Here is a 22,223-nt window from a genome sequence, read left to right on the forward strand (position 1 = left end):
GATGAAGAGGTCGAACTTGCTGGATTGTTGGTTTTCAAAAAGGTGTGGGTGGACGGATCCAACAGGCGCTTCATGTGAAGCGTGTACTGATGCCTTTACCAACTGAATCGTAGAATGCGTCTGTTTTCCTCGGAGGACAAGAAAAAGCAGAATATAACATCTGGACACAATGGATCTTCTGTATTTATGACTCATATCATTATAAAGCAGCTGCAGGTTCACACACACACACACACACACACACACACACACACACACACACACACACACACACACACACACACACACACACACACACACACACACACACACACACACACACACACACACACACACACACTAACACACACACACTAACACACACACACAGACAATAAGAAATATAGAGATCCGTGAGCTTTCCCCGGCAGTTTCTCACAAACACAGCCTGGCAACCAGAGCATCTTTCAAGGCTTGTAGGCGAATTTAACTGACAATAAAAGAAAATTTATTCAAGCTCGTCTGATAGTGGACACTGTAAGATGATGCTGTTCCTGCATAAACCCAGACTGGGAGCATTTTAGTGCAGACATTCCTCTTTTTAATTGAATTACAATAACGGTGAAGCCCATTCAACCTGTAGAGGACCAAGACAAATTGTGTTGTCTGGCAGCTCTTACACACTATCCTGATGTCACCCTGTGTGCTGCACATACTATACACAACTGCACACACTGGATATACACACAGCTGCAACATCGAACTGAACTGTGGACACTGGCTGGTGTCCAAAATGGTCTCATTTTGGATTTATGCTGTTAAATTACTAAATGAAGAAGGTTTTGTGCTCAGTTTGGATCAGATTGACTTTGAATAAAATGTTTGCAGTTCTATTATCACCTTTAATTTGAGCTAATTTTATTTCTACACAACGGCAAGTTGTGTTAAAGCCTGACAATTGTTCAGTTGTCCAATTGACCAAACACAGGTCATATTCAGTTTAAGAAACCTCCAGATTCCCAAAACTGTTTTTCTCTCAAATTCCAAGGAAATGAACATACCTGAGCTCACACTCATGAACATACCTGTGCACAAATAACTTCTATTTATGTCCAACAGGGCTCACTGAGCTGCACTTCAGGGCCGGGAGAGAGATAAAGAGAGAACAAGCTGTCTTTGTGTCTGACAAACTGCTTCCACATTACACACACACACACACACAATGAAGTATTCACTGTTCATCCTGGAGTGTGTTCAAAATATGACCCAAAGCATCAATCCTGAGACATAACCTGGACATTTTAAGGATGTCTGGGAGTCGGGGTGGGGGAGGGGGAGAGGGGGGGTTAACGGCAATGAAACTTCAGCCAGGAAATTCACGGCGGCTGACTCGGTCCTGTGTCGACCAGAGAACAGTGTCCACGTGTGTTTTACGTGCATTCATCTTTGTATTAGCTGCTGAGCCGAGCATCATCTGAACTAAAGGCCTCAGTGTGTTTCAGCTGTGAGCAGCGTCTGATTGTCTGAACGCGTCTCCACATCCTGAAACACGACCGGCGTCCGACGGTCAACAAAACAGTGTTTATGGACAACGGTCCTCTGCTGTTAAAGAGACATTTCCAGTGATTTCATATGGGTACTTGTATTGATTTATTGAACTTTATTGAACAGTATATTCTCTGTTCTCATTGGTCCTCTGTGGGCGGAGCTCAACTGAAGAAGGCGATGTCTTTTTCAACCAATCAGGATTTAGCAACATTTATATTAAGACAGTTTGGGATTGTTTGCTTTATTTTCTTTACGGAGAAATATTTAATATTTAATGCTTTAGGGTAAAATTTAATGGCTGTAAGACATTACTGTTTCTGTAGAGATGAGGTGTTAAGTGTGAGGTTTGTTTCAGGAGGTTTTCTGCCGTTTCATCTAAAATATGCTATTTTTTAAAGAAACTTTTTAAAAACACAGTTAATTCCAATTCTGTATGTTTTTTTTTTTTTTTCCAAAGACCAACCTTTTTCTTTTGTCCAAGATCTCAACACCTCCATTTTTCTCTAGTTCTTCTATTTTCCTGAATGTTCATCAATCGCACACTCAAATTATCAAGTTAATTTCATCTGTATGATGATTATTTTATCCCTGAACCATTACTGTGATTACTGATACAGAGATAAAGCTTTTAACAGAGACTCTTTTTAGGTTATATGAGCAATCAACAGTAAAATGTGATAAACTGACACCTGCTATAGACAATCCTGACGTTAAGCGTACCTCACTGTAAGATCTCCACACTCAACGTCCAGGCGGTTTTCAGCTCCACAGGTACTCTGAGGATTCAACAAGAAAAACAATCAAAATGCATCAGAAGAAAATCAGAGGAAGACAATGAGTGAAAGGTTCAGTGAACATAAGGAGTGATTTAGTAAAAAAAAAAAAAAAAAAGAGAGAGAGATTAAATGTAAAAATTTAAACTGACTGGTTTGTCTTTGTGCTGACCTCACTGGTCACAGGTCAAATGAGGAAAGTGCCTGAGCCCTGAACAAACCTTTGTCAGGAGCTGATTGAGTTTTAGCGAAGAGTAAGTGCTCCCCCATGTGGACAGACTGGCTCCAGCCTGCAGGACGCTGGTGGTCGGACAGCAGTGTCACTTTCTTCTGTTTCTTTTGCTTTGTTTTTTTCTTATGCAAATAAAAAGTAATCACTTTTTTGAACATTGCAAAAAGATGGGACTTTTCTTTGCTGCTTCACCAGTTTGCAAAACCTGTGGGAAGGAGTTTGGACTAAGTCGACACAGAAGCACTGGAGAGTTCAGTCTGTGACGTTTGGTCATTGGGTCGGAGCCAGAACCAGTTGGTTTTAAACTTCACCCCAAAGGTCGTAGATGGAAATGGACGGAGGTCGGTGGCAGTTTTACCTCAAACTGGGGAAAACCTTTAAATTATAGACCTGGGTTCATGCACACACAGGTGGAGCAGTAGAGTCCATGACTGATCAGGTCCAACACCTCTCTCTCTCTCTAGACCATAATGTTGGTTCGTTTTACTGAGTGAGAGGCTGGAAAGTTCAGAGGAGACTGAACCTGATTGATCCTTCGCTGGTAATCTGAAATAAAAGAGGTCAAAAAATGATAATACAACAATGGGATTTAAAAAAAAAACTTTTTTCTACTTCTGACAGTAGAAAAAATATCTTGTCTGTATTGTGTGGTGGGCAAACAATGTCGATGCATTCATGTTTTCTTCTCTGCACATTCATTTTTATGCTGATCAGTTGATATTTTCATTGATAATGACATTTATCTTTTATACACTTGTATAAACCAATGAGTCCCGGGCAGCATTGAGCCAATAGAAAGAAAACCTAAAAACAAAACAAGTTCTCTTAAAACATTTCTTTACTTAATGCACAGCTTCACTGCATGTTCCCCCTCACGTACACATAACTTATAGTGAAAGCAAATCTTACTCACAGAACAGCTAACACACAAAGACCTAGGATGAGAACAAAAAGGCCATTTGTCTTTATACATCATGTAATTTACAGTATGTACGAGCCCTCTTCGTATAAATTACATCCAAAAAAAATATTTTTTCCTCATCAGCCAGACAGTTGAAGACATTCAATACTAAAATAGTCAACCAGTCGTCTCCTGCAAATGGACTAAAAAAATGTTTTGCTGTTATTCTAATATTGACATCGATTTCTAATTTGACATCACTCTTGAAAATCTCTGCCGTAAATATTGTCAACTCTGCTATGGACAGTAATTACACTGGTCTCCTCTGGAGTTTATAAAGCCCCATTTTGGACCTCTCAAAGGGAAATTATTGAAAAATCTTTGACCCTTCAGCAAACCAAGAAAATAACTTAAGAGTACAAAAAAAAGCTTATATATTTATATATCATGAGCCCACAGCTGTTACACATCCACTGTGTTTGAAATGTTAGGATAGTGGTAGTGTTTCTCATTATAATCCCTTTGATCCCCACTCTGTAACAAACTTTCCTGACTGCTGAAAAATTCAAATAATCCTTTTTTTTTTTTTTTTAAATATAAAAATGACATCAACCTCTACAAAATACTTGGTGCTGACGATGATTAACAACTCAGGGTTTCTGGTTGTGTTTGAAGAAGCACAGGATGTAATTTAGACCATTGACATTTGGCTCTTTCATCAAGTCATGATGGAACACATCAATGTTATTTCTGGTTTCCTTTCCTTAAGTATCCTGTGTATTGTATAAATTAAAATTGGAACAGGAAAAAAGAACAAGTGGTGAAATAATTAGAAAAGATCTTAGCTCTTTTGAGTTTTACCAAACTCCTGGTTTCACCTTAAATTAAAAATCACTTTCACTTACAGTGAAAATATACTTAAGAATAAGAAAATAATAATAACAGAGTTACACCGTCAGAACACAAGTATCATCTTCGTCCAGATTAACACATAAAAAAAAAATCTAATAAATTCACCATCTGGACTCCGATTTACAGAGAACAAGCAAATATTTCCATGAAAAAAACAACAAACAACTTCAAGATATTTAAGCTTCAAATAAAAAAAATAAAAAAAGAAGAAAAATACTGTAAAAGCAACATTTCATGACATTACCTGGGCAGAAATCCTCAGGCTTCTTACACACGTAGCCAGGTATCTGAAAAACTCAGATCTTTTATGTGTTTTTCATTCACATGAAAACGATTATTTTTGAAAACTGTATTAGTGTAGATGAAGATCTTTATGGAAATGATGTTATTATTGAAAACAGAAGGGGGAAATGTTTTTATAAATACCCAGCTACATGTGCACATGACCTTAGACAGTTTTTTTTTTATTTTATTTTTGTTTATCTGTATAGTAAGCAAACGGTTGCTGTATAGCAGCAAAAATATTATCATAACCAGCTACAGTGACTGATGCGGCTCTGCTAACACTTGACCTCAATCCTTTTTCCTACGTCTGCATCTTCAACATCACATTTAGAAATAATCAAACAAGGAGAAAGCAGAGAAATGAGGTGAGGACATGTTTTAAATACATTCACTGGAGATGTAAACTGGCTAAATTCAGATGTATGGAGGAACTAGAGGTGATAAAGTAGAGAGCAGCTCAGCTTTGAATTGTCCATGGTTACATGTTACTGGTGCTAGATGTTAGTATTGGGTAGACGTTAGTAGAGACTGAGCAGTTAAATAAGCTTAATGTGCGCGTGACCGATGCATTGAGGATCAATATATAGATTTAGATCTACGTAGACTTTGTCTTCGATTGGTTTCAAGTCAGAAATCAAACAGGAAATGGAAGTAGAGGCAAGTTGAACCTTCACAGACGTTTTCTATTGTGACTGCAGGCCGAGCTGCTTTACTGCTTCACCCAAGATCACCACACATAGATGGATACAACTGCTGACCATCATTTCACCACACCCACACAAACAAACACACACAAATAACTTTTTTTTCCCCATTCAAACAAAACAAACCCAACAACATTCTTTAGCCGTTTTAGCTGGAAGTCGAAACACAATGAACTTTTTCTCTGGGGTTCAAACCTGCAGTACCAATGACTGTGTTCCTACAGATGAGTGACGCCATGGGGGCTGGTGGTTTGTTAATGTGTTAAAGGGGCTGGTTGTTGTTGTTGTTGTTGTTGTTGTTGTGGTGTCACTCCGAGTCCTTACTGAACCCTCTGCGGTCTGTCCCAGTCCAGCCTCAAGTGTACTGGTACTCCTCTGAGTACTCTGTGTCCTCTGGAGTGTACTGGTTTTCTCCGGCTGTGTACTGGTCGTCCCCGGGGGCGTACTGGTCGTCTGCAGCCGTGTACTGGTCGTCTCCGCCGGTGAAGTGTTTGTCGGCCCCGTATGATTGTTCTGGTGAGTGTTGGTGCTCCGCAGTGTTCGCGCCGGACTTCTTCATTCTTAAAAGTAAAAATACACTTGTTAGTGCTGGTAGAAGATGTGATACATTCACATTAAGTATTTACTGTATTCTGTATTGATTTGTTTTTAAGGGAGATCAAAATATGGTGAGCCTTAAAGGGATAGTTCATCATTTTGGCAAATTGGCCCATTGCCATAATCCCTATAGTTTTAGCAGTAGGTTCGTTACCTTTAATTAGCAGTGCAAGCTATTTTTAGAACGGCGGAGCAGAGCAGCGAGCTGCTCAGAGCTACACTATGGAGGCTAATGGGATTCCTTGGTTTGCCTCATCAAACTCATCAAATACACAATCCAACTACTCCAAAATGGTCTCATGGACGAGTTGTGACCTGCACATTCACCACGCTATGAGATAATAACGGAACGTTATGAGACGGAGCTGTTTTAGAAGCAAATACAGAGACTCAGATATCAGATAGGGAACTGCTGAATCCATTCATACATTCATTATCTGTCGTGACAGAATTTATTCTTTGCATGGTTCATATACAGAAATACAACGAGATTAATCCTAAAAATAAGTGTAAAACCAGCATGCCAAAAAAAAAGCATGACGTGTGTCAAGTGACATAGTGCATGAAGAGTACATGTTGTTTGATGTGTTTAATGGGGATAAATTAGTTCTTGTTGGTGCTTCTTTTGGGTTAAGGGGACTTTGTAGCGGCCACCTGATGGTCAGAGCTGGAAGGACTTACACAGTTATTTTTACGTGGCTGATTGATGATCTGGGAATTTATCTGGGGATTTATTTCTGGCAGATATTAAGGTGAACCAGGGTGTGATGAAAGTTAAAAGTGAGAATGGATTGTATAAAGCTGTTAAAACATATACAAAGCTGTTTGTGGCCTCCAGGGACCGGGGGCCTGTTGTTCGAAACCTAGATAAGGGATTAAGCCGGGATATGTTGGTTATCCTGTCTGAATTTAGCCTCAACTCGGTTGTTCGAAAGCTGGATACCTTTATCCTGGTCAAGTTACTATGGTGATTTATTCTCTGCAGCTAGCCTGCTCCAGACCAGGCTAACAGCCAGGCTAAGTTGATTCTGTTGTCTTTATCTGTGAAGTCAGCAGTCACTCTGATCAGAAATCAATGTTTTATACAGTTATTCCATGTTCTTATGTACCCTACATATTGGCCTGATTTCTAAACAAACTAAATACATTTACAATAATCAAATAACATGAAACATTTACAATATTTATTAGTTTTTTTTCTTTTCTTTTTTTCATAATTAGGGCTATTCATTTGCTTCTCACACTGAATCATTGCATCTGCCAGCGCTGCCTGCTTCTTCAAATGCAGGGCATAAAGATGTCTGACAGTTTGTGAAATCTGTAGCACAGAATTGTGCACACTGTTCTTGAGACAATACAAACTATTTTCGATATCTGTGACCCATCTATGATATTTTCTATGACCACTAGTAAAAAAAAAAAAAAAAAAAAGCAAAATTAGCAATAGATTTATTTTTATTATTATAAAATATGTTACAAAATACAATATTGGCCGAATATTGGTTGAGGGAAGAAAACAAGAATACAATTGTTTGAGCAGGCACCTTCCAAATAATTTATACACCTCATTTGAACATTGTTATCGGCAATTTATTGAAGCATCAGACTGCATAATGTTCTTATATTTAATTAATTTTCACCTGTTGCACTTTTGGCCACTTGTATTTGTGCTGTATGAACTTTACTTTAGATGATAAGAGATGAGTGCAATGTATCAACTTCCACTGCTCATCATTAAGGCAAAGTGCACAGCTGTTAATTTGTGAAAGGAACTTAAATTGTGATTATAATTTTGGATTAGGCTACTTCCACATTCAATCAGTCCGCAGTTGTCCGCTGCACTCTCTCTGAGCTTTAGGACAGCAGCGGTGCTTTTTTTTTTTTTTTTCTAAGAGGTGTGTCACCTTACGTCAGGATCCGCTGTTGATTGGAGGAAAGTGGCCACACCTGTCCTCTCATCGGTGAATCTGTGATCAATCTCTGTGGTCTACTGACGAGAGAATAAGTTACACCTGGCTTGACAAAGCTGCTGCTCCTCAGCCTGGCTCGGAGTTCCAACAACCAATTAAGCCAGGATGGATTTATGAGACTTTGTCCAACCTGGCTTTTCCACTTATCCTGGATATCTTTATTCTACTTTCGAACAACGGGCCCCTGTTGTTCGAAAGTAGAATAAAGATATCCAGGATAAGTGGAAAAGCCAGGTTGGACAAAGTCTCATAAATCCATCCTGGCTTAATTGGTTGTTGGAACTCCGAGCCAGGCTGAGGAGCAGCAGCTTTGTCAAGCCAGGTGTAACTTATTCTCTCGTCAGTAGACCACAGAGATTGATCACAGATTCACCGATGAGAGGACAGGTGTGGCCACTTTCCTCCAATCAACAGCGGATCCTGACGTAAGGTGACACACCTCTTAAAAAAAAAAAAAAAAAAGCACCACCGCTGTCATAAAGCTCAGAGAGAGCGCGGTGGACAACTGCGGACTGATTGAATGTGGAAGTAGCCTAATCCAAAATTCTAATCACAATTTAAGTTCCTTTCACAAATTAACGGCTGTGCACTTTGCCTTAATGATGAGCAGTGGAAGTTGTTACATTGCACAAATCTCTTATCATCTAAAGTAAAGTTCATGCAGCACAAATACAAGTGGCCAAAAGTGTAAGAGGTGAAAATTAATTAAATATAAGAACATTATGCAGTCTGGTGCTTCAATAAATTGCAGATAACAATGTTCAAATGAGGTGTAGCCTATAGATTATTTGGAACAATTTTATTCTTGTTTTCTTCCCTCAACCAATATTTAGGCCAATATAATGTATTTTGTAACATATTTTATAAAAATAAAAATAAATCTATTGCTATTTTTGCTTCATTGCTTTTTATGAGAAGCCATGTAATACTAGTGGTCATAGAAAATATCATAGATGGGTCACAGATAATAAAATAGTGAGTATTGACTGAAGAACAGTGTGCACAATTCTGTGCGAATGTGTTTTACAGATTTCACAAACCGTCAGACATCTGTAGTCCTGCAAGATGAAGAAGCAGGCAGCGCTGGCAGATGCAAAGATTCAGTGTGAGAAGCACTAGGCCTAATTATAAAAAAAAAGAAAAGAAAAATAACCTAATAAATATTGTAAATGTTTCATGTTTTTTGATTATTGTAAATGTATTTAATTTGTTTATAAATCAGGCCAATATGTACATAAGAACATGGAATAACTGTATGAAACACGTTGATTTCTGATCAGAGTGACTGCTGACTTCACAGATAAAGACAACAGAATCAACTAAGCCTGGCTGTTAGCCTGGTCTGGAGCAGGCTAGCTGCAGAGAATAAATCACCATAGTAACTTGACCAGGATAAAGGTATCCAGCTTTCGAACAACCGACTTGAGGCTAAATTAGGCCAGGATAACCAACATATCCCGGGTTAATCCCTTATCTAGGTTTCGAACAACGGGCCCCAGGTGACACTCATGTGAAAGTGGAGGCAGAGCACATATAAAACAACAAGTGTTTTAATGAACACCGCACCTCTCCTTCTGTGCTTCTGTTTATTGACACATCACATGTATTTCCTGGTTGACTCACAGAAATACCTCAACTCAACTCCTCTGCAGCTGAAAATTAAGTTAATGCAACACACTCCTGACCATCTACTGATTTTGAGTTCGAAAAAAACAACAAATTAAGCCCAATCTCATAGAGAAAAAGACGTGAACACAATGTGAGGCTGAAATTCAGTCTTTTCATGAAGTATTTTCTCGTACTTACTGGTTCTTATGTTTGGCCCCACTGATATGAGACTGGTACTGCTCCACAGAGTTCAGCTCAATGTTGCAGATGGTACATGGGTAGCCCTTTAGTGTGGAAGCTGCAGTCACAAAAAAAAAGGAGAGACGTTAAATATTCCTAAATTTGCAAGACTAAAAGAGTCCCATAGCAAAAAAGGAAAAGAGAACTGTTGCGTAAGTGATGATTTATCTCCACAGTCGTGACGATGAGTGATTCAAGTGACAGCGACGCGGATCATTGGCTCTGCGGTCTGACCTGGTGCTGTGGAGGGACCGTACGTCTCCATCAGTTTGAGCTTCGTCATCTGTTTTCTATGCTTCTTGCCGACGTAGTGCTGCTGGGCCATGAGCGGGTTGTTGAAGGAGGCCTGGCAGATGGAGCAGAAACGGTCTGGGTTGTTGTTGTTGCTGCTGCTGTTGTTGTTGTTGCCCGCTGCTAGCACGCTGCTCAGGTCATCGGCAGGTTTTTTCTTCGGCTGGACCGTTGGCGCCGTTTGGCAGGCCACGGCTGAAGAGGAGGTACAAGGAAATGCTTTGTATAGTGCTACAGAAAACACACACAGGAAATAAGACACAAGCTACAAACAAATACCAAATACCTGGAGTCTGGGGGCCGATTGTCTTCAGCCGCAGGTTCTTGGTGTGAACTTTGCCCTGGTAGTGAGACTCGGCCACCACGGGAGACGAGAAGGTCATGTTACATACATGACACACCTTAGACCGGTCAGTGTCTCCATTGTTGCAGTCCGACTGAGAGAGACACACACGGGAACAGATGTTATTTGAGGCAAGAAAACACATTAAGTGAATTAAAACAAAGCAGCTAAACAGTGTGGCATAGTTTAAAACTATAAACTAAAAATACCAAGACGTTCATGTGTTGAATAGTTTTTTGAGTTGACAATAGAAACCAAAGAACAAGGAGAACGCAGTAATTGCAATTTAAAAAAAGAAAAGAAAAAGAAAAGCATTTGCTCAGTTTGGAGAGCACAGACATTTTGTGCACCAGTTTGGGGAAATTACATATTGTTGCTTTTAGAAGTAAAATAAATAAATAAACTTCTGCAGAAAACAAACCAATTACTGATTTATAAAAAGTAGGAGCGCATCAATAGTTGAAGAAAGGCTAACAACTCTTTGACGTCACCTGAAAGATTAACTAAATATAACCTTGTATGCATTCAGCTATAACTTTTCTTCGTGTTGCTTTAGGTGAGTTTTTTTGTTTGGTTGAGTGTTTCCTACTCACGCTGTCAGATGATGACGTCTTTAACTTTTTGAGCGCTGGCTCCTTCTCGCTCTGGATTGAAAGATATCGCCGCACTTTGTTGGCGTGTTTCTTGCTCTGAGGGGAGAAACACAAATGTTAATCACATAGTGGACAACATCAACAAAACAACTTGTACAGACATGACTGGTACAATTATGAATCTATCAGTTAGAAAACATGAACTCAACATGACCATTTTGGTAAACTATCAATAACTATGTCCATTATTAATGCGTTATGAGATATACTAGAAACAGCTGATGTTTTGTGGTCGCAGACTGTTAAGTAGGGCCTTTGTTTCATAACTGCCTACTCCCATGATGCCCTACTATAACCATTACCTCAACACCTTCACAACTTTTAATTAATCTTCTGTTACACTTGGATGATTTGATGAAGATTCAATACAACTCCCACATAAAAATCCTGTATAATTCAAGCAATAACAGGATGTGATGCACATTCAATGAGTAAACCTTTAATCACCACACACACTAACATTTGTCAAAAAAAACAGTAAAGTCCCCCTGACTGGAACGCAGCAGCAGACTGTGGGCTCACTGACCTGATAATGAGTCAACTTCTGAGACTCAGAAATTAGGACAGCGCTGCAGACTTTACACTGGGAGTCAGAAAACAGGTCACTGTGCTCCTTTATCATCTTGTTTACTGCAGGAGAAAGAAAAACAGGATTCAAAAAAAAAAAATCAGGTTGCATCTTATGAGAATATGTAACTATAACACAATGTCAAATAAAATATATTTGTGGCAACAATTCAAACACGATTTCAGCTCAGCGACTAAAGAAAGAGGCTCTTTTCATTTATCAAGGACGTGAGACTGAAGCGTTCAATTCCTGTCTGGTAAATCTGTGACTCCCACCCCGTGCACTTTGATGCTTATGCAGGGACAGTATAGTGTGAGCAGCATCATACTCACAGGCACACAGGGCAGGTTTTAGGTTTAACTCTGAGTCTGAGTCATTATTCTTGGCTCACACAACCTGGGAAAATTAATTTACCTCAATGCGTCAAACACAGGTACCAAAAATAACTGGTGGTATATACAGCCAAGGAGATTCAATTTGGTTACACTGGACATTTTTGGAGCAGGACATGTCGTGATGTCTTTTATAGCGTTTAGATTTTAGCAAATGCACAATGTGCTGGTGGGCAGCATTAGTTTTCTTCTTCTTTTTCTTCTCTTCATTTTATTTCTTGGTGCACACAACAATTATAAATATTTATCTATTAACTGCAGTCCACGCACTTATTCACCAACACATGTAAGGGACACCGATCATTTTGTCCAGACCACTTCAGAAGATCTTCAAATAATTCACTTCTTTGCACAGTATTGTTTGTTGTGTTGTACCTGATAATGTGGGTTTGCATGACAAAAGATATTTTAAGTTTCTGTAGCATTGACTCACGCTTAGATCAAGTGGAGGAGCATGTTTATACAAGGATTTTAACCAGAATACAAGATGACATCTGTCTTATCATATCTCAAACATAAAAGCCTTTGTCAGCAGGTGGGGCTGCGTGTGTTATCTTTGTGCAGATGCAGAACTGTCACCATCACTTGCTGTCAGCGCTAATGAGGGATGCAACACACACACACACACACACACAGCTCACAGGGAGAAAAACTAAACACAAAGTGCAGCTCCTGTGCTGCTGAGCATTCAGAAGTTAAGAAGTCAGAACTGTCACTAAACACAACACCAAAGCAAAGCAAAGCAGGGTTTCAGTGCAAACCGCCCCCGGTGTGAGGCTCGGCATCCCCCCCTGTCTGAGCAGCGAGACCTAACGACGCCTCCCTCAGTCTCCACACGCACACACACGCGCTGATTCACAACCAGTCTGGAGCCGACTCGGATGCAGGTCTCGTCGACCTTGGAGCAGAAACCGCTACAGCTAGCTCGGCTTAGCACCGTCAAGCAGAAAAAAAAAAAAAAAAACCCGCTCCGCTCAACCTGCACCGTCGGCTAACGTTAACGTTAGCTCGGAGACAGCGCCGGTGTTTTCACGCTGTCGCCTCCGAGCGGTGCAACCGGGCGGACCGGCGCACGGCTCTAGCACAATAAAGGTCACAGTGGTAAGGAAACAGGTCATACCCTCCGCCGGCCCCGAAGGTAAGTACGGAAAGTCTTCCGTCTGCATCACGTCGGCCATAATATTTCTGTTCACAGGCAGCGGCGGCGGCCAAACACGCATGCGCAGCCGATGGACGCAGCTCCTTCTTCGTCTCAGAGGAACTGGCGTGTTTGAGCGCACTGCTGCCCCCGCTGGTGGAGCTGCACCACTGCTGCTCTGCCCTCTGAGGTCAACACGTGTGTTTCTGAGGAAGTCATTCCTTTTTATTTACCTTATTTTATAAACATTGTCTAAAACATTAAACAATGACAATCTCAGTATATTGTTTATTACTGACAGGGTGTAGCCTATATTTTTCCTTTTTTTATATTTTGAAAATGTATTAGGCCTATATATTTTATTATATGTGATTCTGATTCATACAGGTCAAATGATAAAGATGAATGATGATAAAGTAAATAATGTGTCAACACTAGATACGTGTATAACATCTCCAATGCCAGATCGCGTTCACATCTCATATCTCAGGCACTCTCTGACAAACACTGGTGTTATGCCTGAATTCACCTTATTGCACATTTATGGTACAAATCTTGCCCCAGCTTTCTCTCATAGCCCCTTTCTTTATAATCGTCCTGTACTCTGCTCACGGTTTCCTTTGTTTCCTGTCCTCCAAAAAGTTACAAGCCTATAGCGTTCGTGTTAGATAGGCTACAACCTAGATGAGGTGAATACACGTACACAAACTTCTTTTACATTACAGAGGAGTGTCGTGATCAACTGAAGCTCAAGGTAGGCTACAACTGAAGACAATGACAGTCAAGGTGCTGCTGTGTCTCTTGTCCTGGCTCACAGCAGCAGTGCTGGTGTGGCACTTTGTCAGGCTGTTGTGCTGCAACCCAGCACCTCTCTGTGCTGCTGATGCTGCACTGTCTGACAGTGAAAAAAAAACAAAAAAAAGAAATGCAGATCTACTCAGAGGACAAATACGAAAACTTTTTTGGACAATAATTTAAATCATCATTGACTTAGCAATGCACCATTTAAAAAATTAAGTGCAGCGGAGCACTTTCTTTACCTGCTGATGTTGCTATTTTAGAAATGTACCAGTTGTTCCTGAAGAGAGTCAAAGCTGTGACAATGAAAACGGTCAGGAACAAGGTGAGGACATGACCAGTTCTCAATCTATTCATCAGAGAGTCAGCAGCTTCTCTACATTTACCTCAAGAGACCCCTTCACTCAGGCCACATCAACACAAAACCGTCTTTGTTTCACATCACATCATTAACTCAGAGGACAAACACTAATGCCCTGTCTCTCTGCTGCTTGTGCAGTTGTTTGCACATATGATATGATAAGAATTAAAATTACACACTTCCCAGCCCGGTTCAGCGGTTCGAAACCAGGCGGAAACAACTCTTTTTATTTTTGATCAGGCAAATCTAATCACAGTTCACATGGAATAGGCTAAGTGTAGGTGTAAAGTCCAGCTTTAGTCAGATGGTTGCACCTTCCTTCTGTAAATATTTAAAGTTATACAAGGAACAAACATGAGTACGTAAATAAGCGATTGTTTTGTATGTTATTTTTCTTATCTTAAAACACAGCTTTTGATGTTCTCGGCCCCCTTCAAAAATTGGGTCATGACCCAAAATTGAAATAAATGAGGTCACTGCTCATACCAATATGGATGTAGCCTAATACACAGTCTGACCACTCCATTGCTGCCTATGGCAGATTGGCGTTGTTTAAAATGTTGTCAGTTAAATTCATTGAAATCTGAAAAGAGAAGAGGCCATTCAAATCACGTGGAAACTTTGTGTTTATTTTTTTTATTATCAGTAAACAACAAACAAACAAAGACCTTATTGTAACAGGAGCATGTCCAGAGGGTAGATATTGAGCATCTAGCTCTTAACTTTCTGCCTCTATTTCTTCTGTAGTTTAACTTATGCTGATCCACATCACTTCGTCCCCTGCTGTAATAACCAGACATATAGGCTAAGAGCAGTGGCCACCTTATACACATTTGAATTTTAATGAACAGAACAAAATCAACAACAACCCATTAAACCATCCCACTGTCCATTCAATCACATAATCACAACAAGAGTATTTATATGGCTCTAGTGCTGCACAGGATTTGACTAAAGGCTTGATCCTTTGGCACTTATTATCAAAGAGGAAGAAGCACAACTAGGTGTTATAACCACATTGTTAAGGTTTTGTCTTCAATTAATTTCAGAAATAGCTGGAAGTATTGGAGCTTTAAATCTCCTGGACTGTTTGCATGAGGTGCGACAGCCAGACCTCAACACAAGCACAATGTGTTTTTTTCTTTCTGTCTGTGTGTGAGCTGACGGAGTCCCTCCAGTTGTCTGTTTAACTTCATTTGTCTTGACTTCAGAGTCCTCCTGTCTGTCCTCAGTTGTCTTCCTGAAGGTGCCGTGGTCCTTCGAGCAAACCTCAGCTCGCTTAGGGCTCTGGCCTCCACCTGACCTGAGCAGAGAAGCCTGATGGGAAAGCTGGTGTCCTGTTTTCTTCTCTTCCTCCACCCATGTTCTGCGGAGAAGTCGAGCTGCAGTTAAGAAAGAGTCCGTCTGGATGAGCCCAGAGGGGCCAGTCTCTGGCTTTGTGCTGCCCTGCATTCCCCTGCTCAGAAATAGCTGCAAGCTGTAGGTGAATGTGTTTGGACGGAGGAATGACAACGATAATGATATTAATGAATCTGTGCTGTGGATGTGAAGACCCTGATGATGGCCAAGTTGACTGAGTCAGCTTCACTATGAGAGATTTGGATGTGGCAGTAGAGAAACGGGAACCTGTGAAAACAAGAAATGGAGAACAAAGAAGAAAATAATGTGCATTACTGGATATTGTCATAATAGGATATATTATGGCTGCAGACCCAAAATAATCTGTGCACAGTTTTTTTTTTAATGGTTTGAGTTTTATGTCCAAAAATCTGAAACACCGCTGACCTGCTCAGCCACTAAACTCACACTGTGCAGTTGGAAAATTTGTTCAAACTAACCCAAGTTCAATGACACCAAACTTGCCGGCCTCGAATTTGGGGGCAGGGAATCGAATAAAATGACCCATAAGGTATTTAGACATTTAGACATTAGACATTTAGATTTGCTTTGGGTCCCGAACTTGAATCTTTTGTTCAATTTAAACAAAACAGCATGGAAGATGACTGACTATTGTCAAGATTGACTACAAAATTTAAGCCACTTAAAGTGAAATACAAACAAGGTATTAAAGGTTTAAATCCACTCATTAGTTAGTTGTGTTTAGCTTTTTAGTTTGGCTGAAACATGCAGCCTGTTGAGCACAAAACAATTATGGCACAAGTTCTGTTTTACTTAATATATAGTAATATTAAGTAGTACAAATGTACACATACAAACTAAAGTGAATATCATAGTGTATCAGTAAACTACTCATTGTACAAATACACAAAGAAAAAACTGTTACCAGATTTCAGTGTGAGATCCTCATCACCCTCTTCACTCCTCTTCCACTGCTCACGACTGACTGCTGAGAGTCTCCCCCTCTTTTACCTACCGCTCTCTCTCTCTCTCTCTCTCTCTCTCTCTCTCTCTCTCTGGCACATGGCACGGTTCTGGATCTGACCTACATTTTCCCAGACTCTGACGATGACGTGTATAAAACACAAGAGTATGTTCACTTTCTTACACTATTCTGAGTTATTGATTGGCACAAGCAGACCAATATACTATAATATAATTCTCTGCATTAATAATGGATGAAAAAATAAAACAACACCTCTTTATTTAAGGAGACAATCGGACTACTGTAATGTATGTACATGTTGCAAGACAGTGAAAAAAAGCCAACAGAAAGTAGGTCAAATTACCAGCATTTTTTTTTTCCATACCATCCGCAGCTGTAATCATCAGCAGATGGAGTTTGCTCAGTCATTGTGGAGATGTATTTGTTCACGTGAGTAGCAGCAGTTTTGTGAAGTTAGCTTCCCATTCTGCAGTTAAGAGGAAAGTTAAGGGAAACTTTGTCCTTGCTGCTGTTACAGTTTTTCTGAATTGCTAAAACACTAAATTCTATTGTCTGAACCAAATCATCATGCAGTGGCCAGAGCACATTTATTGAATCAATCACTATTTTGGTGAAACCAATTCCCAGTTAGATATAAGTCTCAGATCTTATATCACCTTTCTGCAAAACTCTAAACACAATCACACTCTTGATTGATTTGAGTGTTATTTTTGACACAAGTGAAAGTGTTTTTGAGGAGTTTGATGTGTTTGGTTTTGCAGGAGTCAAATGTGTGAAAGTAGATTTGAGCAAGAACTGTAATCTATCTTTACTGTAAGTAGTTTTCCTTAAAAATTAATCCTATAATCTTGTTTTCTCTGCACTCGTTTGGCTTCCTGATGAACTCAGACACCTCTGGAGAAGAGCTTTCTTGGATTTGAGAATAAATGTGGACATGATACTGACAGGAGCTGGACTGTAACCTCAGTCTGTAACTGGGGGCTGCTGCTTCGCCGTCTGTTTGCTCTGTGAGTTCAGTGGGTTTATGTGGGTAGCAGCAGGATTTGGTTTGAGTTCTGTGTGAGCCACAAATTGAAAAATGTTTCATGCAGTAACTAAGCAGCAGCGTTCAGGACGCCAGTGTGTGTATGTACAGCTCAGCTCAGCAAGGATGAAGAGATTCACTCTTTATCTGAGGCATAAAACAAAAACGAGGGGTCAAGGTCTGTTCTCAAAGTCAAAACACTTATCAAAAATAAATATGTTGCAGGCAGGAATATTTGTTTTTTGTGTGTCACGTGCTGCACATGCATCAACTTTATAACTCTATATAAAGTTGAGTGCACGAGACTGTTGCAACACAGCCTGCCCTCAGCTATTCCAAATATTGGAGGATTTCATTAAATCACGTGACTGGTGGCCTCTAAAAGCTGCTGTTCACATTGCTCCCCTCTCGGGCGCCCATGTGGAGCAAAGGTCACAGAAGAAAAGCATAAACTGGGTCCTACAGTGTATTACACAGTTTTTGCTACGTCATGGTCGTCACAGATCTGGGTCAAAGGGAAAGGGAAAGCTGAAGTCCTGACAATACACACTGCAGCTGCACTACTGTACAGCACTACAGCTTTTCTTGTTAACTGTGGTCTGATCTCATTGGCCCTGAATCCACACACTTAAAAAAGCAAAAATGAAAATTGACAAACTCCAGAATAAATTCCACCAATAATGAGATGTAACTGCAGACGCATGAATAACAGCAAACCTGCTTCACACACCTGTAAAATGCAGAAAAGTCAGGGAAAAGCAAAGAAAAAGTAGAAGCAAGGTAAATAACTAGGCTTGTGTTTCTGACGTCAGTCTTCAACCTCGGCTGCATTCAGGTCAGCTTGTCTTGGATTGTTTCCAAGCATTTCTACATCCTTGTTCCAGTGATTTACTGTCACTGTGATTTACTGTCACTGTATTTGAAGATGATGATGTAAAGCTGGTCATTACTGATGAATTCAGTTTCTCTTTTTTGACTGAACAGGAATTCAGAGCAGGGTAGTTCAGTATCGGCTCTGCACAGCTTTTTAATTTCCTTTGGGTTGAACATTTTATTCCAGCACATTCAAAAACAATTTTTTTCAAACTTTCTCTCTTTCTCTGCTGTTACTACTGGAAACAATGCTATACAATCTTCAGGGCGTATTCAGTCTTTACTGTGTTTTGCAGTTTAACCTACTGTTGTGCTTACGTTACTGTAAAAGACAATTCAGCAGTATTTGTTAAAGCATGGGAGAGGTTTATTTCCTGAGGGAGGAGAAACAGGTGACGTCTTTGTCCAAAACTGTCTGTTGAGTTACAATTCAAAGACTCTGTGACAGTGTGACTCTGACTCAATGAGCCAGCCAATGGGACGACCTGTTGGCTTGGCTGTGCGACCTGAGGGTCACAGGTTTGATCCCTGTTAGCATTACTTACCTTTGCACAAAACAAGAAAAATGGGGCTTGTATTTGACGAACAAAAGTTCACCTAGAACAGTTTACGGAGCTGGAACCTCTTGACAGAAAATGACAGCATACATAAGAAGAAAGATGTCCTCATTACACAACACAGGGGTTGCAATGTAATGTTTTTACATCTTTGTATGATCTCTTAGGAAGGTCATGGGTGATTAGTTTAGGTTTTACTCCAGAGTCCCTCCTTCAACTAGGACTGACCATAGACCCCATATCACTTCTATTTAGGATCAAATTAAAGGTGTCTCTGAGTCATTAGACCTGTAACCATACCTACATGGTTTACCTCTGAATGGTCATTTTCATCATCCATCCAATTCCCAATGGTCATACCTCTTACAAATGAAAACACAAAGGCCAGCCACACAAGTTAAGTTTCTTTAAATTCAACATTATTTCTTTAAAATACTTTTTACTTAACAAGTTGTAACAAAAGACAAGAGACTGTAAACTCAGACCATCAGATGTAATGATGACATTTACTTTTCAATAGACTGTTCCTTTGACTGTTTTTACTCCCCGGCCTGGTCTTTAACGAAATCCATGACAGTCTGCCGAATCAAAGGACAAGGGTGTGAGCTGCCACAGAGGATTGTGATTATATAAGTACAAAAGTGCATCGTGAGAAGATGAGTCATCTTTTGATGAGGTAGTTTATTTAACTTTAACTTATTTAACTTTAGGTTCAAAAGAAGGTTTGTACCATGTGTGAATGAAAAGGCTCATGCCATACCGTTTAGCCAATCGATGTTGACTACATTTTACTGAATCGAGCTTTATGTTAAGATTCAGCAAACTGATGAGCCTCTTTGTTGCTACAGGTTACAGTTTTAAAAGTTTCCAACTTTAGCCTTATGTTACTGTTTAGCTAACGAATGTCCGTTACTTTGTAACCATAGCTCAGAGTTTAGTAAACTAATGTAGCCTAACTCATTTCCAACTTAAGCTTTAAGTTTAAGCTTTTGTAACCATTCATAAGCTTAAGTCTTAATTAACACTTAAAGGGACAACGAGGAGTTTTGGAAAAGCGAAGCGTTTTCACACTACATTTATGAGCCTCCGCACGCACCGTGAAATTATTTTGACCGGCGCAAGACGGACTCATGTTTTCATTCATCAAGAATTAAAGTCAGAGGTTCAAAGAGGTTCACATACCGTCATAGTTCCGACCATAAACGGCGATTCAGCTGCGTTATTCTCATGACTCGTTGCGAAACCGACAGTAAAAAACGCTGGTCGGCTCGACCAGCATCTCCGCCACCACTAATAATAACAAAATAACGATAGAGACAGAACGATATATTTATCGAAAATGGGCCCATTAACAAGTGTGGGTAGCGGAGATTCATCCACATTAACGTGAGACTTTTTTATAACCGAATAGAAACTCCTCGTTGTCCCTTTAACTGTTATTAGGCAGCTGATAGAGTGTCCTTTTATTCAAGATGTTGTCTTAGCATTTCATTACTTCAGTGCTGCTGCTCAGTCATGATAATGGAAGTAATGTGGAAGTTATGTTTTGATATCGGTAGTTTGTTCTTTGATTTTAATAGCTTGTTGTGAGTTTTAATAGGATGTTGTATCTTGCAAAAGATCAAACATTAGACAAAAATTATTGCCCACATCCTGCGGACACAGTATGTCAGTATCAGGTCACTGTAGACCTACAGGTCACAGGTCATGTCAGTATCAGGTCACTGTAGACCTACAGGTCACAGGGTAATGGGCCTTTTTAGATTATCACAAATTTGTCTTTCAGGTGTAACATAGTCATAAGATACATGGAGCCACATATGATGTGGGGTTGACAGTAATTAATGTCTGATGGCCCTACCCTTTTTGGAAAATAATGGTGAAGTGACAGACAGGACAGACCAGTCTGTCTGGTTTCTTCCTTCACTTGTTCTCTTGTCGTGAGATATTTTCAGAATTACAGTTTCACTGCTGAGATCAACTGTGACACGACGAACATCTTAGAGCTCCTCACAAACACACAGGTGAGAAAACCCTTTCTATAAACATTTCTGTCTGTCTCAGTTACATGTAGGCTAACCTTTCTGCACAAAAATATCTTAACATGTGAATTTACATAGTCTTTGTTTTGAAACCATGGTGACACTGTTTTATTTGTTTGACAGCAGCAGTCAAAATTTAAATTATAATTTCTGTTGTTGTTGTGTCTCCTTTTTGTTTTAGATCTTGTTTTCTTCTGACAATAGTAGAAATGTTATTGAAGTCATGACCTCATATCGCAGGAGCTTCAAATTTTGGGAATAAAAGTAAAATGTATGACAATAAACCTTAAAGGGATAGTTCAACATTTTGGCAAATTGGTCCATTGCCATAATCCCTATACCTGTATAGTCTTAGGAGTAGGTTCGTTACCTTTAATTGTTGGTGCAAGCTATTTTAAGAATGGCGGAGCAGAGCCACAAGCTGCTCAGAGCTATGCCACAGAGGCTAATAGGATTTCTTGGTTGCCCTCCTCAAACTCATCAAATACACAATCCAACAACTCCAAAACTCTAGCGGACAAGTTGTGACCTGCACATTCACCACGCTATGAGATAATAATGGCACGTATGAGACGTAAATTCATGCAAAATTGCTGATGCAAGTTCCCATCTGGGGCAGTTTTTCGGCAAACAGTCTCTGCATTTACCTCTAAAACAACTCTGTCTCGTAACTTCCCGTTATTATCTCATAGTGTGGTGAATGTGCAAGTCACAACTTGCCCACGGGAGCGTTTTGGAGTTGTTGTATTGCATATTTGATGAGTTCCATGAGCCTCCGTAGTGTAGCCTATAGCTCTGAGCAGCTTGCGGCTTCACGGTTCTAAAAACAGCTCACACCGACAATTAAAGACAACTTAAGGATGGTTATATTTTACATGTTTTCAAAAAAATGTTGTGATTTCTTACTTTGATAATTTTGGCATAGAAGCCTTCATCAGAGCATCACACCATGGTACTCTTCTCATTTTATTAAAGGTACCCTTATCATAAAACTCCTGCTCTGAAACCACTGAACAAACTATAAAACTGTTAGTCATTTGTTTAGAGATTTAATTTATCACAGTCACTGTGAGTCTTTGAATTGCAACTC

General features: G+C 39.8%; 1 protein-coding gene across 1 annotated transcript; it reads right to left on the minus strand.

Annotated features, from left to right (window-relative positions):
• Nucleotides 1-3,385: 3,385 nt before the first annotated feature.
• znf346 (zinc finger protein 346) lies at nt 3,386-13,247 on the minus strand. The gene is made up of 7 exons (XM_083986266.1): nt 13,117-13,247; nt 11,563-11,666; nt 10,977-11,072; nt 10,327-10,477; nt 9,984-10,235; nt 9,708-9,807; nt 3,386-5,894 (listed from the first exon to the last, which is right to left on the minus strand). Exons 1-7 carry the CDS (start codon nt 13,214-13,216, stop codon nt 5,690-5,692), a joined length of 1,008 nt encoding a protein of 335 aa, XP_083842392.1. The 5' UTR covers nt 13,217-13,247; the 3' UTR covers nt 3,386-5,689.
• Between the last annotated feature and the right edge of the window lie 8,976 nt (nt 13,248-22,223).

The sequence above is a fragment of the Trachurus trachurus genome, assembly GCF_905171665.1.
Source record: "Trachurus trachurus genome assembly, chromosome: 14".
NCBI lineage: Eukaryota > Metazoa > Chordata > Actinopteri > Carangiformes > Carangidae > Trachurus > Trachurus trachurus.